Source organism: Corvus brachyrhynchos, unplaced genomic scaffold (genome assembly GCF_000691975.1).
Source record: "Corvus brachyrhynchos isolate BGI_N302 unplaced genomic scaffold, ASM69197v1 scaffold245, whole genome shotgun sequence".
Classification (NCBI taxonomy): domain Eukaryota; kingdom Metazoa; phylum Chordata; class Aves; order Passeriformes; family Corvidae; genus Corvus; species Corvus brachyrhynchos.
Genome location: NW_008238988.1, coordinates 2,822,603 through 2,846,369, shown reverse-complemented (window position 1 = coordinate 2,846,369; position 23,767 = coordinate 2,822,603). Strand labels below are relative to the sequence as shown.

Genomic DNA, 23,767 nt, shown 5'->3' with positions numbered 1-23,767 from the left:
TTCCGCTCCGCGGGGGTGGGTGGCGGCCGCTGCGCCTCCGAGGGCTCGAAGGAAAAGCTCTTTGCTTCCTTGATGGCACTGATGAGTTCGTCCTCCGACAGGCTGCCTTTGCCCTGCGACTCTGAGCCCGACGGTTCTGCCACATGGGAAGACAAAAAAAAAAAAAAAAGAAAAATATTAAGAGTCTTATTTTCTGGCTGCTTAGGGAACAAACGGAGTAGATTTCACAACAGCACGTATCCCTCTAGCAGGGCTGGGGGCACAGGCACAAAGTCTCCCTGTCGGGGTGACTAATGAAAGTAACAGCTTGACCTTATGCAGCATTTCCCACGCCTTATAAAAGAAGCATCATTTACTGAGGAAAAAGCTGAGGTACAAGGCAATGCTGGTCACTGCTTGACCAGTGGCTCAATGACATGCTTTTCACCAGGAAAATCACCAGTCAAGAGGAACATGGGCTCAGGACACACATGACAGCATGTGACTGTCACCAATAGAGATTCGTCTGTTCTGGGGACAAATACACACAGGGCTGGTGGGTTAAGCTGATCCTAACAACCCATGTGTAGCTACCTGTAGTTTTGCCAAACTTTCAGGTGTGCAAAGTTTAAGATCAGAAACTTCTCTCAATTTTTTTTTTAGTTGACTAGTTAGGTTTTTTTATTAATTTGGGGGGTTGGTTTTTTTCTTTCAGGGTGTGGGTGGTGAACTCTCAGCTTGCTTTTAGCTCAGTGGGGTCCAAGAATGAAACCAATTTTTTCTACTGTAATTCTTAATATCATCATGAACCAAATTAACCAAAATAATGACTGGCTTGTCACCCAAAATTGGAAACAAAACAAAACAAGAAAATAAACAACCTAGTCTGCATTTTCTGACTGCAATTCCCCAGTCACATTGAAACAACCATCAGGCACACATGTAAATTTGTCCTCTGCAATCCTGAGCGTTCATTCCCTAATTTGAAGTCATTATTAATGTGATGGGGTCACTAAGTGGCATTGCAGGTTGTGAGGAGTCAAGAAAGCCACCAGGAGAATAAATCCCCAAGTTTTCCCCTGAAGATGCTGGTGAAGAGGTCCATGACAGGCCAGTGCCTGCATCCACAAGGTTGGGTACCACAGCCAAGGGGAGGAGGGTTTCCAGCCCTGTGGTTCCAGATGGTGCCCCGAGGTGACCTGCCCAGCCTGACTTTGTAGCCCCTGGCAGTCCACCCAGCTGTGCTGGCCACACCTGGAAGCTCCTTTGCAACAGACGGTGGGGAAGAGACTGTATCAGATGGGACCTGGGATGAAACAGCACCAAGAGTGCCAGAGTTCAAGCAGCTTTTGGACAACACTCTCAGGCACACGGTGGGATTCCTGGGGTGTCCTGTGCAGGGCCAGGAGCTGAACTTGATGATCCTTGAGGTTCCCTTCCAACTCAGAATATTCTATGGTAACTACTATTTCTGGGTATTTCCTGATTTAATTTCTCATGGCAGCAGCCCAGATGATTTCTTCCTGATCATGTACCCTCCTCAAGATGATTCAGGTAAAGGGGGATGTTTCAACAATAGCACACCTGTGCCATCACACCCTGTTGGGAGATGGGCAAGAAAAACCACCCCTCCAAGCAATTCTGGTTTCTGCACATGCCAATACACATCATCAGTGATATTGAGTGTGTTTTGCTGGTACATCTGCAGCTCCTCTGACAAAACAGCTCTTGTAACACATCCCTTTCACACAAGAAAATCCTTCTGCACCCCGCATTGTGGCTGCAGACAGGATTAAGGTGCTGGCGCTGTTACAAAGCACTCCTGTCTGGATGCTGGGAAGTTTCTGGTGCATTGGGAGTTTGTGCATCCTTCTCCTCTGGCTGCAGGAAGCTGAGTGAACCACACTGCTCTACTGCATCACCCCATGAGAGCATTTTCTCCCTGAGCCATGACTGAATCTGGCATGAGTCCAAACAGGCCTGTGACTTCCAGCCCTTGTAGCGCAGCAACACGCCGTCCCTGGGCTTCACCCTGCTCCTCCCTGTGCTGGCAGTGTGTAACTCTCAGCCCTGGCACTCACCTTGTGAATAAAACAGTCCTTTGTGGCCAGCAGCAGGGTGTCACATTTACTGCTGGCACTGGGAAGTGGATAATACCCACGGCCTTTCAGCACCAGCGCAGCACAGAGACAGACCATGTCTTCCTTCCCCAGAAAGATGAGGGCCAGAAATTAAAAGCAAAACGTTTTCAAAAGTCTTGATCCAAGCAGGGGGTGACTGGCGGCTTTGCCAGAATGCTTGAGGGGCACCTAGGAGCCACGACTTTGCTGGGTCACTGGGTGGGAATAGCAAGGGCAGGTTTTAAATTTCTTCTTAGCGGATGAATGCAGGGTCTGGGCATGGAACATCCCCAGCTGCGGGAAAGGGGGGAAAATCCAGAGGAAACACCCCTTGGGAGCCAGCCTCTAGAAGAAGATGCCACCTTCTCTCCTTAACACGATGGATAAGGAGTTTTGATGGGATACAGATACTGAGTGTCCCCAAGGCAGCCTTGAACAGTCACCAGGACTGAGTAAGTAACAGTGCCTGAAGTCCTTAATTACCTTGTAGCAAAAAGTGTAAATCGATGAACAGTGGCATGTCTCAGGAGTAGTGTGTGATTTCACTCAAACAAAAGAAGAAATATGTGGCTCTAAAGTCTATTTATTATCTAAAGTTTCTGGCTGATGCAGGCAGAATAAATTCACAGCTGTGGTGGACTCAATCTCCTTTTTCTGTGTGGAAGTGTACAAATGCTCCCTCACTTTTCTGTAGGAACCAAATATTTCTCTAAGGGGAGGAGGTATTAGTGTAGGTGCCAGACTGCCATTTTAAGGAAATTCCATCTTTTTTTTTCTTAAGTACTTCTAAATGACTTTAAAGCAGTAATTTCAGCTTGGGGATGTTCATTGTCAAATGTTCATTGTTAAAGGGTTTTGATCCGGGACATTGAAATTTAATTTTCAGACTAAAAATTCTGTTTCTTGTCACAGAACTTTATTCCTTTTTAAAGCACTTTGCTACTTTCATATTTTAGCAGTGTAAGATAGGGAAAATGAGGAATAGACATTATGCACTACTGCAGTAATCAGACAATAAGAAAATGTATAACCATGGGATTTTGGTGCCCTCCGATAGAAATCAGGAGTCTTTTAAAGAGACTGGCCCTTTGTCCCTCCAGGGCCCTTTGCAAGTGAGGTGACGGCATTTCCCTCCTCAGCACTTTATAAAAGCGGCACTTTCACATGAAAACAGCACTGATTTTTAACAATTTAATCTTATTTCTACCGGAACAAAGAGGTGTTAAGCCAACCATTAAAATTTTTAAAATATGAACCCAGTCACTTGCATTGCCCTGATCTCACACACCTCATTTCCCTTGGGGAATCTGGACAGCCAAGGTGACCAAGAAACCTCCAAACCACCAGGATCCAGCTCAAACCATGGCCTAGATGAAGATACCCCCAGTGATGCCCACAGGCACAGTGCTTCCCCTCGAGGAGAGATCCCTGAGGACTGTCTCAGCAGGCCTGGATCCCTTTCCGTACAGCAAGGGCAGCCCATCCTGAGCAGTGTGCTGTGATGGGGAGCACAGTTTGCATCCCCCTTCACTTTGGCTACACAAACTGGTGCCAGAGCAGAGCACAAACACCTCCAGCTGTGGAGACTTGCCAATGTCCTCTCACACCCCGTTACACTCACCCCAAAATTCCATGGTAATTCTCCAATGTGCAGGGCTACAATTGCAGCCACTTTCTGAATAGCAAAACCCCCAGTGCCCTGCACCAACACCAGAATTACCTGTGCCAGAGGAGGGTGGTGTGACAGACCCTGGGCTGTCATCCTCCGGCTCCGACACCGTCACCATTGGCACCACCTCATGGCTCGGCTTCAGGCCAGTGTCTGGCTGAGTCGGGCTCGACTCTTTGCTGGCAGCTTCCTTGGTGCTTTCTGTCTCAGTGAGTGTGATCTTGACAGGGGTTGTAGCCACAGAGGGACTGTGCTGACCCCCAAACTTTCTGTCTTCCAGCAGGTCTTGCTCCTTGGCTGCCTTCGTGCTCTCGGAAGGCGTCCGCGGAGGTTCAGCGGCGTGGCTGGACCCTGCAGGTGTTCCCCGGTACTTATCACTAAGGCCTGGGCTCTCGTCTTCTGAATCAGAGTCATGTTTTCCTTGGTACTTTATTTCTTCTGATCTACTTATGTCCATGTATTTATAAGCTTCTACTTTCATGGGATCTGCTAAGGTTTTGTCAACTTCAGCAGACTCTGCAGGAGTCATCTCTATTCCTGAGTCTGAGCTAAACAAGCCGCTGATAGATGCCCGTGAAATAGGTGGAGTCCCGTGGGGTGGTGTAGTGGACATCGGAGATCAGAGAGGTGTAGAAGGAGTTGTCTCCTCCGTTGGCAGTGGAGCCGTAGTCAAAGAGATGTGATGAGCCTGTGACACCTGAAGCAAACACAGAAAAACGAGGCACAGTAAGAGACAAATAGCTGTATGCATCAAGCTTTCTGCAAAGCCACACTCACTCCCTGCTGATTTTAGATTTGGTTTGTGAACCAGACTTGACCTTACTCGCAAGCTCTTGGGGGCTGTCTCTTTCTATACCTTTGGGCATCAAAGTGGCACATCTGTCACACAAGGCTTCCAGCTGCTCTTCTATCTTTAAGTAGTTATAAGGATCCTGATAGCAACTAAGCGCTCCTGGCCAATGTTTGCCCAGTCTGTGAACAAAAACTTCCTGTGATTGCAACCTCACAACATCCCTCACAATACAACCCAGGGGCTCAGCATCCAATATCCTTAAAAGAAATCTAATGTCCAATACAAAACCAATTTTTTTTTTAAAATACATAGAATTAGAGAAGTTTCATACAAAGGAAATTTTCATTAAGTAAAAAATTCTCCTGGACAGAAATTGAGAGGGAAAGTTGCCAGGCAGATTTAGATCACATTTTCTCTTAAGAGTAGCCACTCTAAATTTGTGAAACACCACGGCAGAAACTAAACATCCTCATGCAGTGATTTCCACACATTCAGAAAGCTGTAAGCCCGTGTGCATCATCCAGAAATCACGCCGGCATGAAGGTGGTTAAACCCATGCATCATTTTCATACGCTGCCTCTGATTCCCTCTGCCACGCTCTCAGTTCCTGGGGATGACGCTAATTAAATTAGAACAGCGGCCACTCTCTCTCTGCAGCATTAATACAAAGCACAGCTCAACGACGGCAGCAGCGAGATCCCCCCTGAGGGAGGTGGGAGAGACGGATTTCTGTAGGGGCCGAGGGAATGGGATGAGGAGGAACAAAGCCAATGTCTGTAGGAGCTGGTGCCCATGGGAGGGCGTAGCCTGTTAACCCCTCGTGTGCTGAAGCATCTCAGGGTCTGGCTGGCTTTCTCCGGCCTCTGTTCATCACCTGCAAGGGACGTGGGGCTCCCGACCTGCTCCACACGTGCCTGGGCTACCACACACTGTGCAGACTTCACTGTAATACTAAAGGGACACTGCTGCAGCAGCAAAGCCAGAAGCTGGGAAATGTCAGTCCGAAAGCTCCTGAGCTACTTGCATTTGAGTTATTTCCTTTCTCATTGCACACAGAGAATGATGCCACCTCTAAACACCATCACAAATGCTTTTCCCCACAGCCCTCCATGCATCAGGCATGTGCAGCCCATTTAGTGAGCCCTGAAGGAGTATTTTCCCTCCTTTAATACTTCAGTGCTGTAGCTGAAGGCTTTATTTTACCGCACAGCCTCATTGGATTTGACACACACACACCCCCCAAGCCCTGCACAAAGGCAGAATGATCATTTCCCTCATTGTATTTTTGCATTGTTCAGTGTTGTGATGTCCTGCAAGCAACTTCTTATTCCTGGATCACCTCCAGGGTGGGAACAACATGCCCCTCCTATTACAAGGGCAAACCTGTTAGCATAGGGGAAAAGCAACCCAAAAGTGCCTCTCCTTGCTTTTCAGCCTACCTGTGCTACCTGCTCTTGTGTCCCCATCCTCCCTTACTTTGGGTGGTGCTGCTACCCACCAGTCCTCCCTGCCAATCTGCTCCTGCACACACCACAAAGGCAGCAGCTCCATCCCCTCAGCCAGAGATTTGTAGCAGCCTTTGCCACAGGACAGCACAGAGCAAGGGGTGCTGCAGCCAGCAGGTGGAAAATCATCCATTCCCAATCCTTCCCAGCCTTCAGCTGGGTGTTCTCACTGCTGTGTAGTGCTGCATAGAACTTTTCATAGAAACATTTATCAACAAGGCAAGCTCTTGCCTCAGAGTGGTGAGGGTCACTGTGGAGATTTTTCCTAGACATGTAAACTTGGGGCTTATTTCCCTCTCTCCATCTATGCAACTTTACCTACTCTACATTTCACTATTTTCCTGCCAGCTCACTCAGGTCTGCAAGATGCTTTTGTAACTTGCTGCAGGCAGCTCCCATCCTCCAAATAACTCAGTCTCAACAGTAAAGCTACGTGAGAATGAAGCCTAAGCGGAAAACCACAGCAAAACCAAAGCAGAATGAGGGATAAACTGGGCTGCCCAGCACCCAGGTTCTACCTGAGGTCATCCAGTTCCTTGCAAGGACAGCTCACACCCAGAACACATTTCTAAATGAGCAGTAGGCAAAAAGGGAAAGGTTCTATTCCTTGCAAATGCTCTTCTTGCTGAACTCGCCTTTTTGAAAATTATCCATAAACAGGCTTGGATTTTCACAAATGTGTTGGTTAGCTGGAATTATCTGATGCATTGTTTACGCCAACATATTTCAGGCTGTGAATTGCTGACTACAGACTTTTCATGCTTGTTGCTGCCAGTATCTGCTGTTCGTAATTTACTATTTGTCCTGGGTGAGTGGCTGTCTAAATCCCGGGGTTTCAGGGCTGCTCTTTCATTAAATGCTTCCTCAGTGCCTCCTGGACCTGATCCAAAGCCCACTGAATCCACTAGGAAAGTCCCACTGATTCTGAGTGGCTGTGGACCAGCTCAAGATGTCTGTGGAATACTTTCTGCTCATGAGGAATACACTGTCACAACACCATCAGTGGGCAAAAACCCATTCCTACAAACATCCCACTATTGCTAGGAGTGAGGGAGCACAAACAGAGTCATAGGAGATTGAAGCCGTTGCCAAACCAATATTCACAGATGCTGTTCACAGCTTTCATTTGTGCTTTGTCCACAGTACATGGGAGCCAGATGCACAAGCATTTGCAGCTCTTAGCAATGCTGATCAATAGAGCAGTGAAAGGGTTTCTAATGCATTTGTGTCATTGCAGGAGTTACAGCGAGCCAGGGCAGCTCACAGGAGAGCCACGGTGATAAAGAGATGCTGGGAAAATACCACCCTGTTCTTTAGGTTATTCCTCAGCAGAAAGAAAAATAACCCTGAAATAGTCATTGAGACAAACATCATATTTTCAAATAGTACAAACCTGGTACTGTAGCAGATGTTAACACAAGAGCTGATGTAGAATGGAATTACTGTCAAACATAAACCTTTTCTTTTCTTTTCCTGCAGCAGTTTTGCAAATGAAAACAGAAAATGCATTTCCTACTGGGGTTGAGGAGAGAGAGCTAGTTACGGGGTATGTGAGCACATTTGAGCAAGGGGAGGGTTCACATTAGCAGGACATATGGGGATCCCAACTCTCAAGGCGACAGCAGAGTCAAAAGCACTGAAGACAGCTGAAATTGCCTAATTAATAGGATTTTATGTAACTCCCTATTTCCACTGGGAATGATTTAAAGCCATTGCTAAAACTGCCTCTCATTTGGGAAGTGTGAATCTATCAGCTATTAGGCTGGCTCTTAAAGGCATGGAAACTGATAATAGCTGAGCAGATTTTTGCTGAAGAATGGTGTATTCAGAGCTTGATGATTAAGCAATGCCCTCTCTGACTTTAAGTTTATTTGGTTCAATACCCGTGGGAAGGAGAAGCCTTGAATAGCACTGGTAACAGATGACAGTATCAGGTCTGAATTTACCCTTGTTACAAAGGTTGGGGTTTTTTAAATCTGGATTTCACTCAAAACTACCCAAAAACCTGCCTGCCAATTCAGGTGAAGGAAAGCTATTCAGTTCCTGAGAGCAGCAGTTGTGCTGTCTCGTAACCCGAGCCCTCGGGAAATAATTTCACTTCCTGCAACCAGCTAAGAAGTAATGGGTCCGATTCAATCACTCCAGCACAGCTGAGATGCTCAGCAAGTTACATGTGTTTTCATCAACTGCAAAGGGAAAAAAATATTGGAAAATGACTGTTTTGTTTGCTCAGAATAAGTGAATGCTTCAGAAACCCTCTCCTACAGAACTGGGTTTAGAGCCATGTAGCAATTGAGACAGGAAATAATTAAGAAATCATTGGTTCCATGCAGAGTAGTTCTTAATTTAAGAAAGGCAGCTGAAGACCAATTTGGATCAAGGCAAGCTGCACTGCTGCAGCATACTGGAAGAGGGAACAAAAAGTTAGCTGAGGATCACGGACAAGAAAAAGAGCTGATTTGAATAAAAATGAGTCTTTTTTTCCCCCAACTAGAGTATTCTTGGCCTTATTAAAACTGATCACTCCAGAATATTGTGCTCAGCTTCCAATAAAATAACCTTATTTCATATTAGCCTGTCAAGCTTCACATGCAGCTCTGGTGATCTTCACTGGCACAGACAGACTAATATTTGAGGGACCTGGTCTAGTGGAAGGTGTCCCTGACCACGGCAGGAGGTTTGGAACAAGATGATCTTTAAGGTCCCTTTCAACTCAAACCATTCCATGACTCTGTGACATGAAATTTCAGTTCCCCAGAACACGTGGCAACCCCTCAATGTGAGGTTCTGTATTTATTGCACATCACTGATTTGGTCAAAACTATTAATTTTTCAGAGAACCAATCTTTAATTAGGTGATGCTGTTTTTACAGCCTGAAGCTGTGCAGAGAAGAGAAAATCTCTTTGGTTGCAACTGGAAGAATCAAGGTTTCAGCAACCTTTTCAGACAAAAGCAGAAGCAAGCAGCTTTCAGCAAATTCCTGTAAGTCTTTTAAATAGTTGGCTCTGACTTTTTGCTTTGGATATTGAGCTTCAGGAGTCATTATTGACTGCAGTGCTGCAGGGTCTTCCCAGCTCTCTCCCACGGCAACAAGGTCCAGCTTATCCCATTTGAACTGACCTGCGGTAATTCATCAATTAGAGATGAGAACAAGGGGAGTACTCTTGTTTGACTGGCCTCAAATGACACTAGAGGGTCTTTCAGGCCACAGGTCACTCCCAGTACCTCAGCCCTTCAGGTGTCACCCAGAAATTTTAGATAAAGAGGCCAAAGCTAAGCAATGACCATTTTCCAGACCAGCAATTCCACTCTGATCCAGGACCCTCGAAGCCACCTCAGAGCTCAGGGATATGCAGCAGCTTACTTTCAGCACTGAGACTAAAGCCTGGCTCTTAAAATCATATCTTATATTCTCTTAAAGGCTCAAGGAAGCAGTGTGGCACTCTGCCAAGCTTTTTATTTTATAATTACTCTCTCTCCTTGAAAGGCTGATTTCATAGCAAGGCTGTGGGAGCCATGGTGGCATTCCATGGCATTTGACAGTGGTGCAGGAGAGTCCCATTGCCCAGGAGTTGCCATCACCTAAACATCAGTATCTGGAGATCAGACCCCAGCTGGGGGCCCTCTCTGTTTCCCAGTCCCATATAAGCAGTTTACATTCCAGCCTCTCCTTCATTTCTATCACTCAGCCACGACCATTAGGAAAATGTATTGTCCTGCTTTCTTCCAAATACACAACAGAAGTAGCCATTAAACAGTCCTGCCTTTTTTCTCTGTACCAAATTTACAATTTTGTCATCAGTCACAGTAAAAAGCCTTTGCTTAACCTTGGCTTCTTTTTTATTCCTCACTTACACTTAAGAAAGGAGAAAAAAAAAAAGGAAAATAATTTTTTTGTATTTTTTGACCCTGATACACGATGTCTCATGTTTTCCTTTTTTAGTTCCCCAACTCAGTTACCTTCCTTTTTAAAACTCATAGTATCTTACCGTATTCTCATCTGTATCCATACACATCTTTATACAGATACTCGGTGCTACATCACTTTTCTACACCTCTTTACCCTACCCAGACAGACCAGCAGTCCCAAGTCTGTCTCCAAATTCAAAGCACACCATTTTCTTGGATCCAGACCAAGCTGTTTTTTCCTCTCTGCTTGATTTCAAATTCAACCCAAACCTCAGGAAAGCTCCAGATTTCTGAATATCCTTGAGCTGTACCTTTCTGGCAGTGACAAGGGCAGCTTGCATGAGTGGCAGAGACATCTCTCAACCCCAATGCAAATCACATGATGCTTCAAAATAGTCTGGCCACCCTCAGGGATATTTGAGTGTACCACTTGGGAGTCATGCTCTCAATTCTGCAAGACCCTTCAGCGTGAATTTTCTAACCCCAAACATTTCAATACCCAAACAAAACTCAAGAGTACTTTAGCAGCTGTGTATCAACTCGAGTAGAGCTCAAAACCCAAATGCCTGAGAATTCTAGTGCCAAGAAGAGGCATCACTGTGCCGTGGATAATACCCCTGGATCAGCTTCCAATGTTCCCTGGATTAGCCTTTCTCCATGGCCAGAGCCAGCTGTCAGCCTGAGCTACCCCATCTCCAGATGCTCTAGGCTAGACAGAGAAAGCAGCAAGCTGCCTGCAGGAGAGCTGCAACGGAGCATGCATCCCTGGAAGCAGTGCCAGCTATTCCCCAGCTGCCAGCAGATGGTGCTCTTTGTTTTAGCTCAGGATTCCCAAAACTACTTCACAGGTTAGCAACTTCCTTTCCTCCAGAACTCTCATAATCCTGTCTGCAACAAAGATACATCTCCCACAAATCACGTTGCCAGACATGAACGGCCACACCCCGAGAGTCGTTTGGGGATTCATTTGCACAATAGATGCTACGAGAAAACCAAATGTATCGGGAGGATACACGATCCTATTCTATTATTCCTTCCCCCTGGTTCTCCGCGTGGTCCTGACTGTGTTAGGGAAACACAAAGCAGCAAGAAGGCTGCTTCCCGCTGTCTCCAGCAGCTGACAGTCTGTGCCTCAGCTGCTGGGGACAGGAGTGAGTCGGTGCCTCAGCTGTGCAAGTTATTCATCGTTCCCATTGAGATCCTGCAGCAACGAGAGGAAACGTTGCCATGGCAGGTGCTGTCTCCTGCACAGGTAGGAGGGAAAAAGGACAGTGTGGATAAAACAGGCTTAATCCTATTGACACTCTGAATACTCCATTGATTTCACTGGAATGGCTTCTACCATCTCCCCCCCCCCCCCCCCCCCCCCAGATGGAAGTGAGTCCTAAATTCAAACAAGTTAATGAAAAGCTTTGGTGCATGTAAAACCTCTCCTCCAGGTCATTTTGTAGAGGCTATGAGTTACTTCAGCCTCCCAGTTGGAGTTTCATCACTTTTCCACAGCTTTAGCTGTCTATTGTAAACAGGCACTGCAGCTTCCAGATCCAGGGATACCCAATCTCAATCCTCTACACGATAAATATATGGGGCAATGGGGGTCAGCTGGGATCCCAGCTCCCAAAAACCTTGGCTGCTGAGGATCAGCAACCTCCCCACCTTCTTGTAAGCACAGAGGCTGGAGCAGGGGACAAATCCCTTTCAGGATCCAGCCCTTGGAGGCCCTCACACTTTTGGCAGTCTCTGTTTGCCTGGTTGAGAAACTCCCCTCAGCAGCTAGTGGCAGGTCACCATGAGGTTATGGTTCTCCCCAGGGCCCTGCCTGGGGGCTTTTCCTGTTGCCCCAGCCAGCTTCTGGTTTCTTCCAACACCTGGGGAGGCATGGATCAGGTCCTGGCTCTGCGGTGGAGTGCTACAGCCCCATTTGTGGGACAGATGTGTAGGAAACACTGCTGAGCTTTTAATAAGATTAAGACAGGTCTGTTCGGTCCCAGCAGGATATTAACAGCATCTTGGTTTTGGCCACAGATTCTGCACCACAGCAGCTACTGTCTCCCTATCACTGCCTCTCCAAAAAGATACCAGGGTTCATCTTTTTGCTGCTGCTGCGTAGCCACTGTGTGTGTTGTGGTGCACCCCAGACCAAGCCAAGTCAAATAGAGGAGCAGAGCTAGGTTTGGTGTTGCTGAATGTCCTCAGCTCCCATGGACATCCACGGAGCTCACAGCTCCTGGCAGGGTGAGACTTAATCTCGTGGGTCCGAGCCCCACCTTGGGCGCCAGATGCAGAGATATACTGACAGCTTTTTACCGGCTAGGCTCATAGTTCAATGCCTTAGGAAGCCTCGGGCAGCCTAGAGAGGTAGCACGGGCAATCCAGCATTTCAGCAGCTCTAAAAGTGACAAATGTATTAGCTGCAAAGCTGATACCACCAGCAGAAGCAAAGAGGGAGAAATACAGCTTTTGGGTTGCCTAATTTCTGCAATTAGAAGCTTTCAAACAGAAACAGACGACGAGATGCTCACAGAAAGGGCTGCAAAGCCAAGGAGGGCAGGTCCCCCCTTGGTCCTTTCTTTTATTCGGAGAAGGGGAAAGGGGAGGACTGGGGGGCGGACCTGGGGTGACCGGCCAATCAGACACTGCTGAAGAGTTTGAGTTACATTTGGTTTTGCCCACGCTTGGAACAAAGGGGTTCAGAGCACATGGCAGAGGCAAATGTCCTGGGGAGGGGGAAGGGAAGCTCGGAACAGGCAGCAACAGCAGGGGATGCTGAGCAGGTGCCCCAAAGCCAACCATCAGTGTGCAAAGTGAACCCATCGTAAATGATTCAGCACTTCCCACCCCCGTGTGACCTCGGGGCTTTCTGCTTCAATAAATGGTCTCAGAGAGCTCCAATTTGACCTGGCAGGAAAACCCTGGCATAATGTCTGTGACAGCCCTCCACAGTACTCTGGAGAGCATGAAAAATCCAGGGCATTTTAAAAGGAGGCCTGAGAAAGCAGAAAAAAAAAAAAATATATATATATATAATTTAGTGAGTTAGCAAAAATCTGGTTCAGGTAAAAAAGGTTTTTTCACTCCAGTGATAGTAACATGACTGGTTGATAGGTTTCAATGACACCAAGATACTACCTAAAATACCATCAAATGCAATTTCCTGAGGATAATTAAAGCCCACTTATAAGATTAATTCTTTCTTATTTCACTGTAGTCACATTTTCCCTGGAATGTTAAAACTTCACTGAGCCCCATGACAAAAATACTCTAAGCACTAAGTGAATTAGCACCTAAATCACGCTTTTTCATTACCCGAAATGGGACCCAACTCCCTTTAGAGCAATAGACTCCAAAGTATCTCACAAAAGCTGGATGTGTTTGGTTAAGTCTCGTTCGTCTTTTAAGTTTTAAAATGCCTAAATCCCATCTCCAGCATGATTCAGGAAATTCAGATGCTCACTGTTTTTACCCCCAGACTGCTCCAGAGCAGACAGTCATGCTTCAAATTCAGACCAGGTTGTCCTCCAATCTCCCTTGCAGAACCACCTTCTCTCCTGGCCAGATTCCATCCCTGGAATGCCCTGTCCCAGGCACCTTCAGCCCATCCAGCCCCACCTTTGCTGGGTCCCAGTTCCTTGTAAATTCAGCTTCTCATGTTTGCTCCAAGTCAATCCCCAGCCAGAGAGCTTCAGATTCCAACCCAGCCTGGAAAAGGGAAAAATGCCAATGCCAGCTGCTTTTGATGCTGAGACAAACCCGGGACAGAAATCACTGCCCTGCAGCTTCAGGCTCTTCCACAGGGAGGGAAAACCCAGTGCTGGAGAAGAGCTTTGCTGAAATACAAGTTTTTTAGTAAGAATCTGTTGCACATCTGGAGGGACTGCAGAGTTCTCTCTATGCCACTCATACCTGACCACAACATCTCATAGAAATCCAGCTATTAGAAAATTAGAGAAAAAGCAAAAAAGGGCTGTCTTGCACTTGGGCTTGGCTCCCTATCCCCCAAGGCTGAAGCCACTCCAGCAGCATGAATCTTCCAGGGAGACAGAGCAACAATTGCAAAGAAGTTCAGCTGAAATCACTGAGGGCTCTCAAGAGGAAAATTAATTTTGTGACAATGCCTAACACCTAGAGTGATGTGTCAGGCACAGTAATTCAGGGGGAAAACCAGCTGTCAGGCTGGGGTAAATCAGGAGTGACTCCACCAAAGGCACAAGAGTTACACCTGCATAAAACTGTCACCAGGCAAGGAAGTACAAGGCCCTGGGAGCCAACAAATAGAGTCTGAAGACAAGGCATTACTGGCCATAAATCAAGATAAAATCTAATGCCCAGGGGACAGCAGGGAAATCTAGGTCAGTGAGGACACAGCAGTGCCAGGCTGATGCAGACAGACACAGAAAAATGTCAAAAATCACCATCAAGCTCTCTTTTCCACCCAAGGTTTTCCCACCTCAACATGACCTGCTCCAGAAAGGCCAGATGACCAGGTGTGCTGAGTCCTGGTGTCTACCTTTCCTGGCAGCAACAGAAACATTAGGACAAAAGACCCTGTAGAGCATTGAGTAGGATCCAGAACATATAATATCAGAAAATATTTAAAGAAAAAAAAAGAAATGGGGAGGTTCTGCAGAGGCAGGTGAGGCAGCAGACTGATCCAAGTGCTAATGGGGTTTCCTTGCACATTAAGTGATTTCTCTGTTTCTAGAAGGTGGTGCCACCAAGGATGCATCTGAAAGTCAATCAGAAAGTTTTCAAAAGTATATTAAAAGTTGAGCCTCTCAAAGTAGTGCAGAATTTGGGGCAGAGCCACTGCAGTCATAAATCAGCATCAACCTGCTGGCTCCAGCTTCTGCTCGAGGAGGATCAGGCCATACGTGCTATAACTAATGTCAAAAACGTCCTTGCCTTCAAGGTCTCTCCTCTCCTTACCTGCCACTGCGTCTCTTCTCCTGTGACAGATGAGTTCACTCCATGCAGAGACAGGAAAATCCTCCCCAGACATCTCACTCCCCTGGAGGGTGTTTTTTAGACCTGTCCCACCCTTCACTCTACGTTAGTGAAGAACCAATACAACCACAAGCCCTTTCCTCTCTCTACTGCATATACATGACACCGAAACTATTCACCCACCCAGGAGAGCAGCCAGAAAGTTTCAAGTCTGTGGTTTGAGGGGAGGCATAATTAAGATTTCAAGGAACACAGGTCAGTTTGACTGTCCCCATCCCTGAGAGCCCAGGAGATGCTCCTGCTCCTTCCTTACTTCCTTGCAGGGGGGCCCAGCTCCCCACAGCCGAGGCTGGTGGCTAAATCACAGCCTTCTGCAGAGTTAATGGCAGCAGACTCTGCACTCCTGAAAGCTTTTGAGGTTGTGGCAGAGCAACGTCGATTCAAACCAACCATTTGCTGGAATTGCTGTGTGTTATTAAAGCAGGAGGGGGGCAGCAGCTCCACAGCAGCTCCAGGATCAACCTTCCTGTCGGGAGCTTCTCCGGGCGCTCAGGGGCACAGCTGGGGTTTGGCTCCAGGAGGGAAAGGCTGGGGATAATTACACGAGTCCCGATACCTCATGCAGCTTTCTCAGAGTGCATGAAAAGGGTCAAGTGCCCGTGAGAGCTGCAGGGAAAGGCAGGAGCAGAGAGCTCTCCTGTTGCTCTGCCTGTCCTCCCATCCATGTGCTGACAGCTCTGCTGCCTCACCCACACCTACTGCAGGATTTCTAGGAAAAGCTGCAATGAAAACTTAGATTTTCAATCACAGGGAGGTATGTTTTCCTCCAAAGAATGTCCCTTCCCCCACTGGAACACCCAAGACTCCCAACCTGATGCCACCCTGGCCTTAGAAGAGGCAGAAGGCACTGAAAGGGCTTCCTATTCAGCCCAGGAAGGTTTCAGATGCTGAACAACTGAAAATGTTTGACCGTAGTTACAGAAGTAACTCTCAGATGCAATCTGTGGAGGTGCTCTTGCTTGAGGATCATTACATGACCTCTAGAGCAGCTCTCCTGCTTCAGGCTCTAGCACAAGCTACTTTTAGAAAACAGCTACACAACAGCCAGAATTGCACCTGTGATGACCAAGAAGAACCTTCCCATCCCTGCAGATACACCAGATACAGTACTTCAGCTGAGGAGAGAGCAGCTTCTAGAACAAGTTCTGGACAGGACATCTCTGCAGATATTGCTGATTCACCCACAGGTTTGTGCCACAATGATAAAAATGTCCAAAGAGAATATGAAAATATGGCAAGTAGTTTTTTTCTGAGCTGTTTTCAAAGATATAGGAGATCCAGAAAACTTCAGGGTAAGTGAAGCAGTTTGTCTTCTGGGAAAAGCACATTTTTAGAGTCTACCACAGTCAGTGAGCCAGGGGGCATTTGGAAGAGCATCACTAGTAGCTAAGCTTAGGCATTAGAATCATAGAATGGGCTGGGTTGGAAGAGACCTTATAGATCATCCAGTTCCAACACTGCTGCCAAGGGCAGGGACACCTTCCACTAGGCCAGGTTGTTCCAAGCCCCATCCAAGCTGGCCTGGATGGGGCAGCCACAGCTTCTGTGGGCAGCGTGGGCCAGAGCCTCAGCAGCCTTAGAGCCAAGAAATTCTTCCAATAATATAATCTCCAATCTAACTTCACCCTCTGTCAGCTTGAAGCCATTTCCCCCAGGTCCTGTCACTCCATGCCCCTGTAAACAGCCCCTCTCCTGCTCTCCTACTCTCTTTTAGGTACTGAAGAGCTTCAATTAGGTCACCTCAGAGCTTTCTCTTCTTCAGGCTGAACACCCCCAGCTCTCTCAGCTCTCCAGAGCAGAGCAACTCCAACCCTTGGAGCATCTCAGTGGCCTCCTCTGGACTCACTCCAAGAGTTCAATGTCCTTCCTGTGCTGAGGACTCCACAGCTGGATGCAGCTTTCCAGGTGGGGTCTCACCAGAGCAGAGCAGAGGGGCAGAATCGCCTCCCTCAAACCGGTGCCCACACTGGTTTTGATGGAGCCTGGACTTTTTGTGCAGCCAGCACATATTGCTCAGTCATGTCCAGCCTCTGGCTTGTGCTTAAAAAAAAAAAAAAAAATTAAAAACCTAAGTCTAATAGCCTTCTGGGCTATAATATTGGCTTTAGGAAGAAAAGGAAAAATATTGAGTGTGGGAAACTTCATTTTCTCCTGTAATTCTGAAATTTGGTTCTCTCTGGTAATCAACTCATAACGTACATACAGCAAACTCATAACGTACATACACTTCAGATGGCTAAAGTGATAACAGGGGAGTTAAGACACTAAGATGTCCTGGAGCGAGGTCTTTACATGCAGTACCAGATACTGGTAATCATTCATTGTGTTAAAAACCTCAGCCAGGGTGGAGTGAACCCATCAGTGGATAACTCTGTGCTCAGGGATGCAGCGTATTCCCCTCAGGAGTGGGAGTGTGTGTGCAGTGCTGCAGCCCAATCACAACTGAACACCCAGCAGGGCACTAAAGGAGGCCAGAGGCAGCCCATGGACAGAAATAAAATAAATAAGAGCTCATGGACTAACCCTGCAATGTAAAACAGAAAGTCCCTGACAGGGGTGCTCAGGGCAGGGAGAAGAGACCTCCATTATTTGTTTGTACCTTGTCCTTAAGCACAGAAAATCCAGGAGCTGGGCATTTCTGTGGTTTGTTTTCCCTGCTTAGGACAAGCACAGAAAGATGCAGAGAAGCTACAGAAGATGCTGATGGCACAAGCACTGGAGGGCAGGACATCTGGGACCAGTTTGGAGGAGGGAATAACAGATAAATTTATATTGTACAGTAGGGAGAAGGGAGGAGAACAGGATCACAGTCTATAAATACTCTCAAGGTGTAAGTGAAGGGAGGGAATTAGTCACAGTTTTAAAGGATGGGAGAAAAAGTGGCTTGAAGTTAAGATACAAAATTAGGCTACATGACAAGGTATATTTCTTGAGGGAAAAGGGCAGAGGAGTGTAACGGGGAGCACAGGGGTGCCACCATCTCCCCATTACAGCACATCTGGATGAGGGAATGAATTCCAGTTCTGCCCTTTGACAGGGTTCCAGATGTCTTTTTCTGGCACCACCATGAACAGTGCAATTTTGCCTCTTGTAAATTAGCACTGCAGATGAAAACTGGGCAAATAAGAGACTCTTCAGTTTGGCAGGAGAGAAAATTAAAGGGAAGTAATTCTGCTTGGAACAGAGCTGTAACAGATTTTCTTTTTTTTTTAACGTGAAACAAAAACAAACCAATAAAAATCATTCTAGGTCAAATCAATTTAATTTAACCTGAAGCTAAATGTCAGATCTGGTTTACAGCAAACTCCTGATACCGAAAGGGAACTGCTGTGCACCAGGGTCCTTCATGGCAGCATGTGCAAATTGGTGCATAAGGGGCACTCTGGAGGGTGTCCTTAATTTTCACTATCCCATCCCAGCTGCACCTAACAGGGTCCAGCTTCCTTCAGAGAAGCATCTTTTATCTTCTACCCTAACTTCTCCCCAAGTCCAATCATTCCAGCACAGAACCCACATGACCAAAGTCCTAAATCATGCTCAGACCCATCTTAGCTCCCAGCATTTTGGATTTAAGCCCATGAAATTATTCACCACGTCATACAGTTGCTATAGCAACATCCTATTGAGTATTAATATAAATTGCAGTTCCCAAATCCCATCTATTGGAAGGAGTTGTGCAGCAGGGGCAAGAGACATCTTTGCCTGAATGGCTTTCCATTCTCCATCTCTCCCAACACCAGTTGATTCAGGCAGTGGATTAACCATGTCCTGTCTTCCCTCAGTGCTATCAGTTGTGGCACTGAGCTGTGGAGGGCAAAAAGAAGAAGGAACCCCACTTCCAAAGGCCCAGCTTGTCCAAAGCTGCCTCTTCACAGCAAAGTTTCCTGAAGTGAACAAAATGTGCTTTAATTTAAATGCAGGCAATGAGTATTTTTGGTAGCCCAAGCAAACATGTTAAAACTCAGACCTTTTTCCCTCCTTTTTTCACAAGAATTTATAGTATGACCCTGCAGAGGTTTAATTTTTCAGTAGAGCTGTTTGAACACTTTCTTTTCACTAAGAAGAGCAATAAACACTTTTTTTCTGATGCTGAATGTTAGAACAGTGCACATTCCTTAGCACACATGAAATTAAGTTAGTACAGAACTGAGGATGGAGGGCACTGAATGAAGGAAGAACGAGGCTGCCCATGCTCTAAAACAGAAGCAACTACATCCTTCCTTTAAATTCCTCTTCCAAGAGGAAAACTGTCTTTCAGAGGTTAAAGACAACTAATTTATTAGGCAATGGCTTTCCACAATAAGTTAGGGATTTCAAGAAGTTTTAAATAGCATCTGATGCTTTCTTATCCAAATGCCACATGGCTCAGGCTCTTTCCTTACAGCCCACAAGCCTGGCAGATGCTCCCATCAGCCATGGGGTTGTAACACAAAAAGAGCTGCTGAGGCCCACACAGCTCCCAGACTGACCTGAAACTTCTCAAAGACAACAACCAACATTTTTTTCCTTTAAAAACTGGAAATGGAAGAGATAAGTTGAGGATGGGAGACAGCATGAAGAGCATTTCCAGCAGTCTATTTATACCCTCTCTGGCTTGAATCCACTTACCCTGAAGCCATTTAACACTGTTTCATAGTGTGAAAGGGCCTTCATGTGGATAAACATTCAGGTCTGTCACTGTAAGACACTCACAACATATGGGCAGACTCTTCATTTCTAACGTTTTCATCCATTTAAACACATCAGATACAGGCTTAAGGATTTTATGTCTGATTCTGACCAAGATGACAAGTGTAAACAGCCCTTTCAGTGAGATATTTCTGTCTGCACATCCAGGATGCAATGAAACACCTCCCTTTGGCTGCCATCCCTGTTCCTGAGCCAAAGGCTATGCTGGCGACCCAGGTCAGGGTTGTCTTTGGGGATCGAGAGTCCCCAGAGCAAAAAGGATGAGGAGACAGAGGGAGAACAGGGAGCATTGCCTAAGAACAGGGAGAAGTATTGGGAAAGAAGAAAAAGATGAGGTGTGGAGGGGCAGGATGGAAAGCAGAGCTGGGGAAGGACACTGATGGGAAGGGAGAGAAATAGGCAGAGCAGAGTTAAGAGTCAAATGAAAAAAAGAACAAAGCCATGGGAACAAAGGACAAAGAAAGGTAGAGAAGAAAGCAGAGACTGAAATGAATGAGAAAAGAAATTTTAGAAGCTCTAGGACAGACACACATACCTGTCCATTTGTAGACTCTGAAGGTTACTACATTTGTTCTTCCCTCATTCATATTTATCCAACATACAGTTCTGGGACGCTATTTTTAACCACGCACAAAAAACACACAAGGAGCTTTTCTCACTTCCATTTTGGAGGAAGGGCCAGGCAGTTCCCAGGCACAAGGCAGATCTCTTTTTAGAATAAATTCAGAAAGACTATCGGAGCAAACCCAACGCCTATGAATAAATAGCGCTGTTCCTGCGGAGGAGGCTGTGGCAAGGAGCTATTCTCAGACACGCACACAGCCCCGAAGAGGAGGATGTTTGGGAGTGAATGAGGAGGTGGTGGCCTCCCTGTATGGAATTTTACCTGTCTTCCTGCAGGGAAGGAGCTTTTCCAGTCTGGAGCAGCAAAGAGTGTGAGGAACAACATGTGCACAAATGCAGAGGAGCGTGGTGAACACGTGAGCTGCTGTGCAGGTCCTGCTGCCCACACCAAGGCAGCAGCTCCTTGCACCGTGGCCATGCCAGTCTGCTGGATGATAGCATGAAACAGGTTCAGGAGCACCAGCCTGATGTTATTTCTGTTCCACATGAGGTGTGGGGAGCTCGGCTGGAGCAGACGTGCTGCTGGAGGGAGCAGGGAGGCAGGAGGAATGCTCTGTGCATCCTCATCAGCAGGGCTGGATATTGCTGCAGTGGGAGACACCGGGCAGGGAGGGGATTAGCTTAAGGCAGAAATGTGCTGATTTGAGGCTGAACCTTCTCCCAGGGTCATCTATGTGCTTGAATCAGTAAAATAAGCTGCTGTGTCCTGTTCCCTGCACATTACAGCTGCTCTGCCCCTCACTATAAGCATCAGCTGGGAATGATTTAACCAGTTAGAGGAGGAAGAACCCAGAATTTGTAAAAACCACACATCCCTTTTTGGGTAGGAGACCAAGGAAGGAAGAGATTGAATCTGAGGAAGCATCACCTCCTGTTTCTTCCTCTTAGGGCTGCTGGAGGCTGACCTAACCCTGCCTCAAGGCTCCTCTAACTCCAGTTGGAGCCACTGTCATGACTCCACATGAAGTGGTAGCACATGGAGATGCACAAAGCCATTTCTACCCACCTTTCCCCACAGGACCCTGTCCCCCAACCCCATGCCATTTGACCATCAGGTGCACTTAGCCTGCTTTGAAAAGCATTTGTCCCTCTCCCAGGGAGGTGACTGGGGACACCCATGAGCAGAGATGCAGGAGCTAAACACTGTTTGACAGGACTCGTGCAACAATCTTCCAACTATTCTTTTTTTTTTTAATGTTCCTTCTCTTCAGCTGCTAGATTTTACTGGCTAAATTGTGCAGCCTTATTCACCTGGAAGTTTACGAAATAGGACATTGGTGAATTTTATAAGATGGCACTGGAGGCATCACTTTTATGAGAGGTAAAAACAAAAGGCTTTGGTCCATCTGCAATTTGACTTTACTCAATTGCCTCTTAGAGCAGCTGGGCTGACAGAGACGCATCCTCCTGAGAGTCCAGGCACAAAAAATATCAGTACTGTGCATCAGAGTCTGAGTGCCTGCACAATTTATCCTCATTAAACTGATGTGCAGTTTGAAGATACAGATCCTTGTTAAGAAAATTGGTTATGTTTCCCAATTCTGGTCCATTCCCAAAGTCTCTGGGATTGGAGCTCCAGAAGGCCTGGCTGCAGCAGAGATGGCTTTAATGAACTTAGCTGGTTGGGCTGTGTCCTGTGGCCAGAGGAATAAGCCAGAGATGCAGGGAGATGGCAGGAAGGTAAAGCTGGGTGGAAATACAGCAGGCAGGGCTGTGTCTCAGCAGCAGCGGCTGGGAAGATGCAGAAGTGCTGCTCGATGGTTGGAAACGTGTTTTCCTGGTGAATTCAATTGCTAATGCACATGCAGAAGGTGGAGAATGCACAAGTGTTCAGATGGGAACCAGTCTCTCCTGTGATACTCCTCTGTCATCCCCTCCAAAGCCATGCAGAGCATGAGCAGTGAAGGAACAAAGCCCCAGGAGGGTTTGAGATATGGGAGAGGTTGCAGAGGTTCAAACACAGCCTTGATGTCACACTTAAAGAAGGAGATGGATATCTCAGATCTGAGGCTTGCTGCCAGCCTTGGAAATGGCTGAAAGTCCCTTCTGCTCATCAGCACTTCAGCCCTCAAAAATAAACCTATTTCCTATCAGTCCTTGGCAGGAGATGCTGCAGGGAGGGAATGGCAGCCTGTTCAAAGGGGCTAATGGAAGCAGGGAAATGCCTCCCAGATGTGCAAGGCAAGGGCTGGCACACTCTGAGTGGGATACACTCTGAGTTCCTGCCCTTCCCACCCCCTCAGTGTCTGGCATCTCCATGACTTTCTCCTCGACTGCATTTTTTGGGGTCTTCAGATGAGACAAGGACATCCTGTTTATCTCCAGCTACCACACCTTTAAACCAAAGAGTCAGACTTTTGTAACCAAGCTGCTCCCTCAAACAGGCCCCTGCTGCTTTCCAACACATTTTAAGGACACTCCATTGGCAAAGGAACCAGTTTTCCACAAAATCCAAAGCTAGAAGTGAGGAACATTGGGATTACTAGGCAAAGCCATCTCCTTGCCTACAGACAAACATTGTCACAGAGCTCTTTTCAGGACATCAACCTCCGCCTTAAAAAGTAATTTGGCTTTTGATTCCTTACACTCATTAGAAAATTGTTACATGCATCTGATATTTAGGAGTCTCCTAAATTTCCAGCCTGAATTTATTCATCCCCAATCTACGCCCATTAGTTATTCTGTCAGCATCAGCTCTTGCCCCTTGAAAATATTTATAGGAAGCAATCACTCCCTTGGAGCTCTCATTTTGCTAGACTGAACAAATTACTGTCACCAGTCTCCTAAGGAAAGCTCTCCACCCTTGGACACTAAATCTCCTGGAGACTCTAGGATGCATGGTGCTACACTCTAGAAAGTTTCTTTTATTTTTCGTCCTAAATTCTTCTTTGATGCTGTGTACTTTAAGCCACTCTTTAATGATGTTTCTACACACAGAAATGCTTTTTAGTGCAGTGCAGGCAGCTCACACCATTATTTCAGTTGGCTGGAGCAGCACGAAAATCCACTGGTAGCAGTAGGGTGGTTTCTGAAGCATTATTCTTCCCGGTTCAACCATCATAACTTCTGCTCTGGTATCATGAGAGGAAGAGAAACACTGATAAGGATCAGAAATGGTGCTGAAATAAGAAGCACACAGCACTTTCAGGAAGTTATCAGAGTTTCCCTGGCAAGCATGGCCACACAGTAAATGCCACATCAAAGAATTGAAACCAAACTACTCCAAAACACATCCACAGGAAGGCACACCCATGTGTGCACACACCTACGTGCATATCCCCTTCTCTCCCAAGCACAGGGATTAACTCTCAGCCTCTGAAATTGCTGGAATCACGTTTCAGGATGACCATCACACTCAGTGCCTGCATCACTGTGCTTGGATTGGGAAGCTCTGTGCAAGTCAGAAGGCTCACACTGAATGTTAGCCAGAGTATCCTGGCCCATCTGTTGGAGATTAAGACCACAATGGAGCAG

General features: G+C 46.7%; 2 protein-coding genes across 2 annotated transcripts in view; both read right to left on the bottom strand.

Moving 5' to 3' along the window:
- The window catches only part of LOC103618825 (reticulon-1), a 51,282-nt gene extending 46,952 nt beyond the window's left edge, over positions 1 to 4,330 (bottom strand). Inside the window, 2 exon segments of the mRNA XM_008637287.2 lie at positions 1 to 136; positions 3,820 to 4,330. The exon segment at positions 1 to 136 is cut by the window's left edge and continues 38 nt beyond it. Of these exon segments, the coding sequence (XP_008635509.1) occupies positions 1 to 136; positions 3,820 to 4,297 (614 nt within the window). The 5' untranslated portion in view covers positions 4,298 to 4,330.
- LOC108447780 (reticulon-1-like) overlaps positions 4,317 to 23,767 on the bottom strand; it is a gene marked incomplete at its 5' end in the record, with an annotated part of 66,645 nt that continues 47,194 nt past the window's right edge. The window contains one exon of the mRNA XM_017738797.1: positions 4,317 to 4,465. Coding sequence (XP_017594286.1) covers positions 4,317 to 4,465 — 149 coding nt within the window. The remainder of the gene's footprint in view (positions 4,466 to 23,767) is intronic.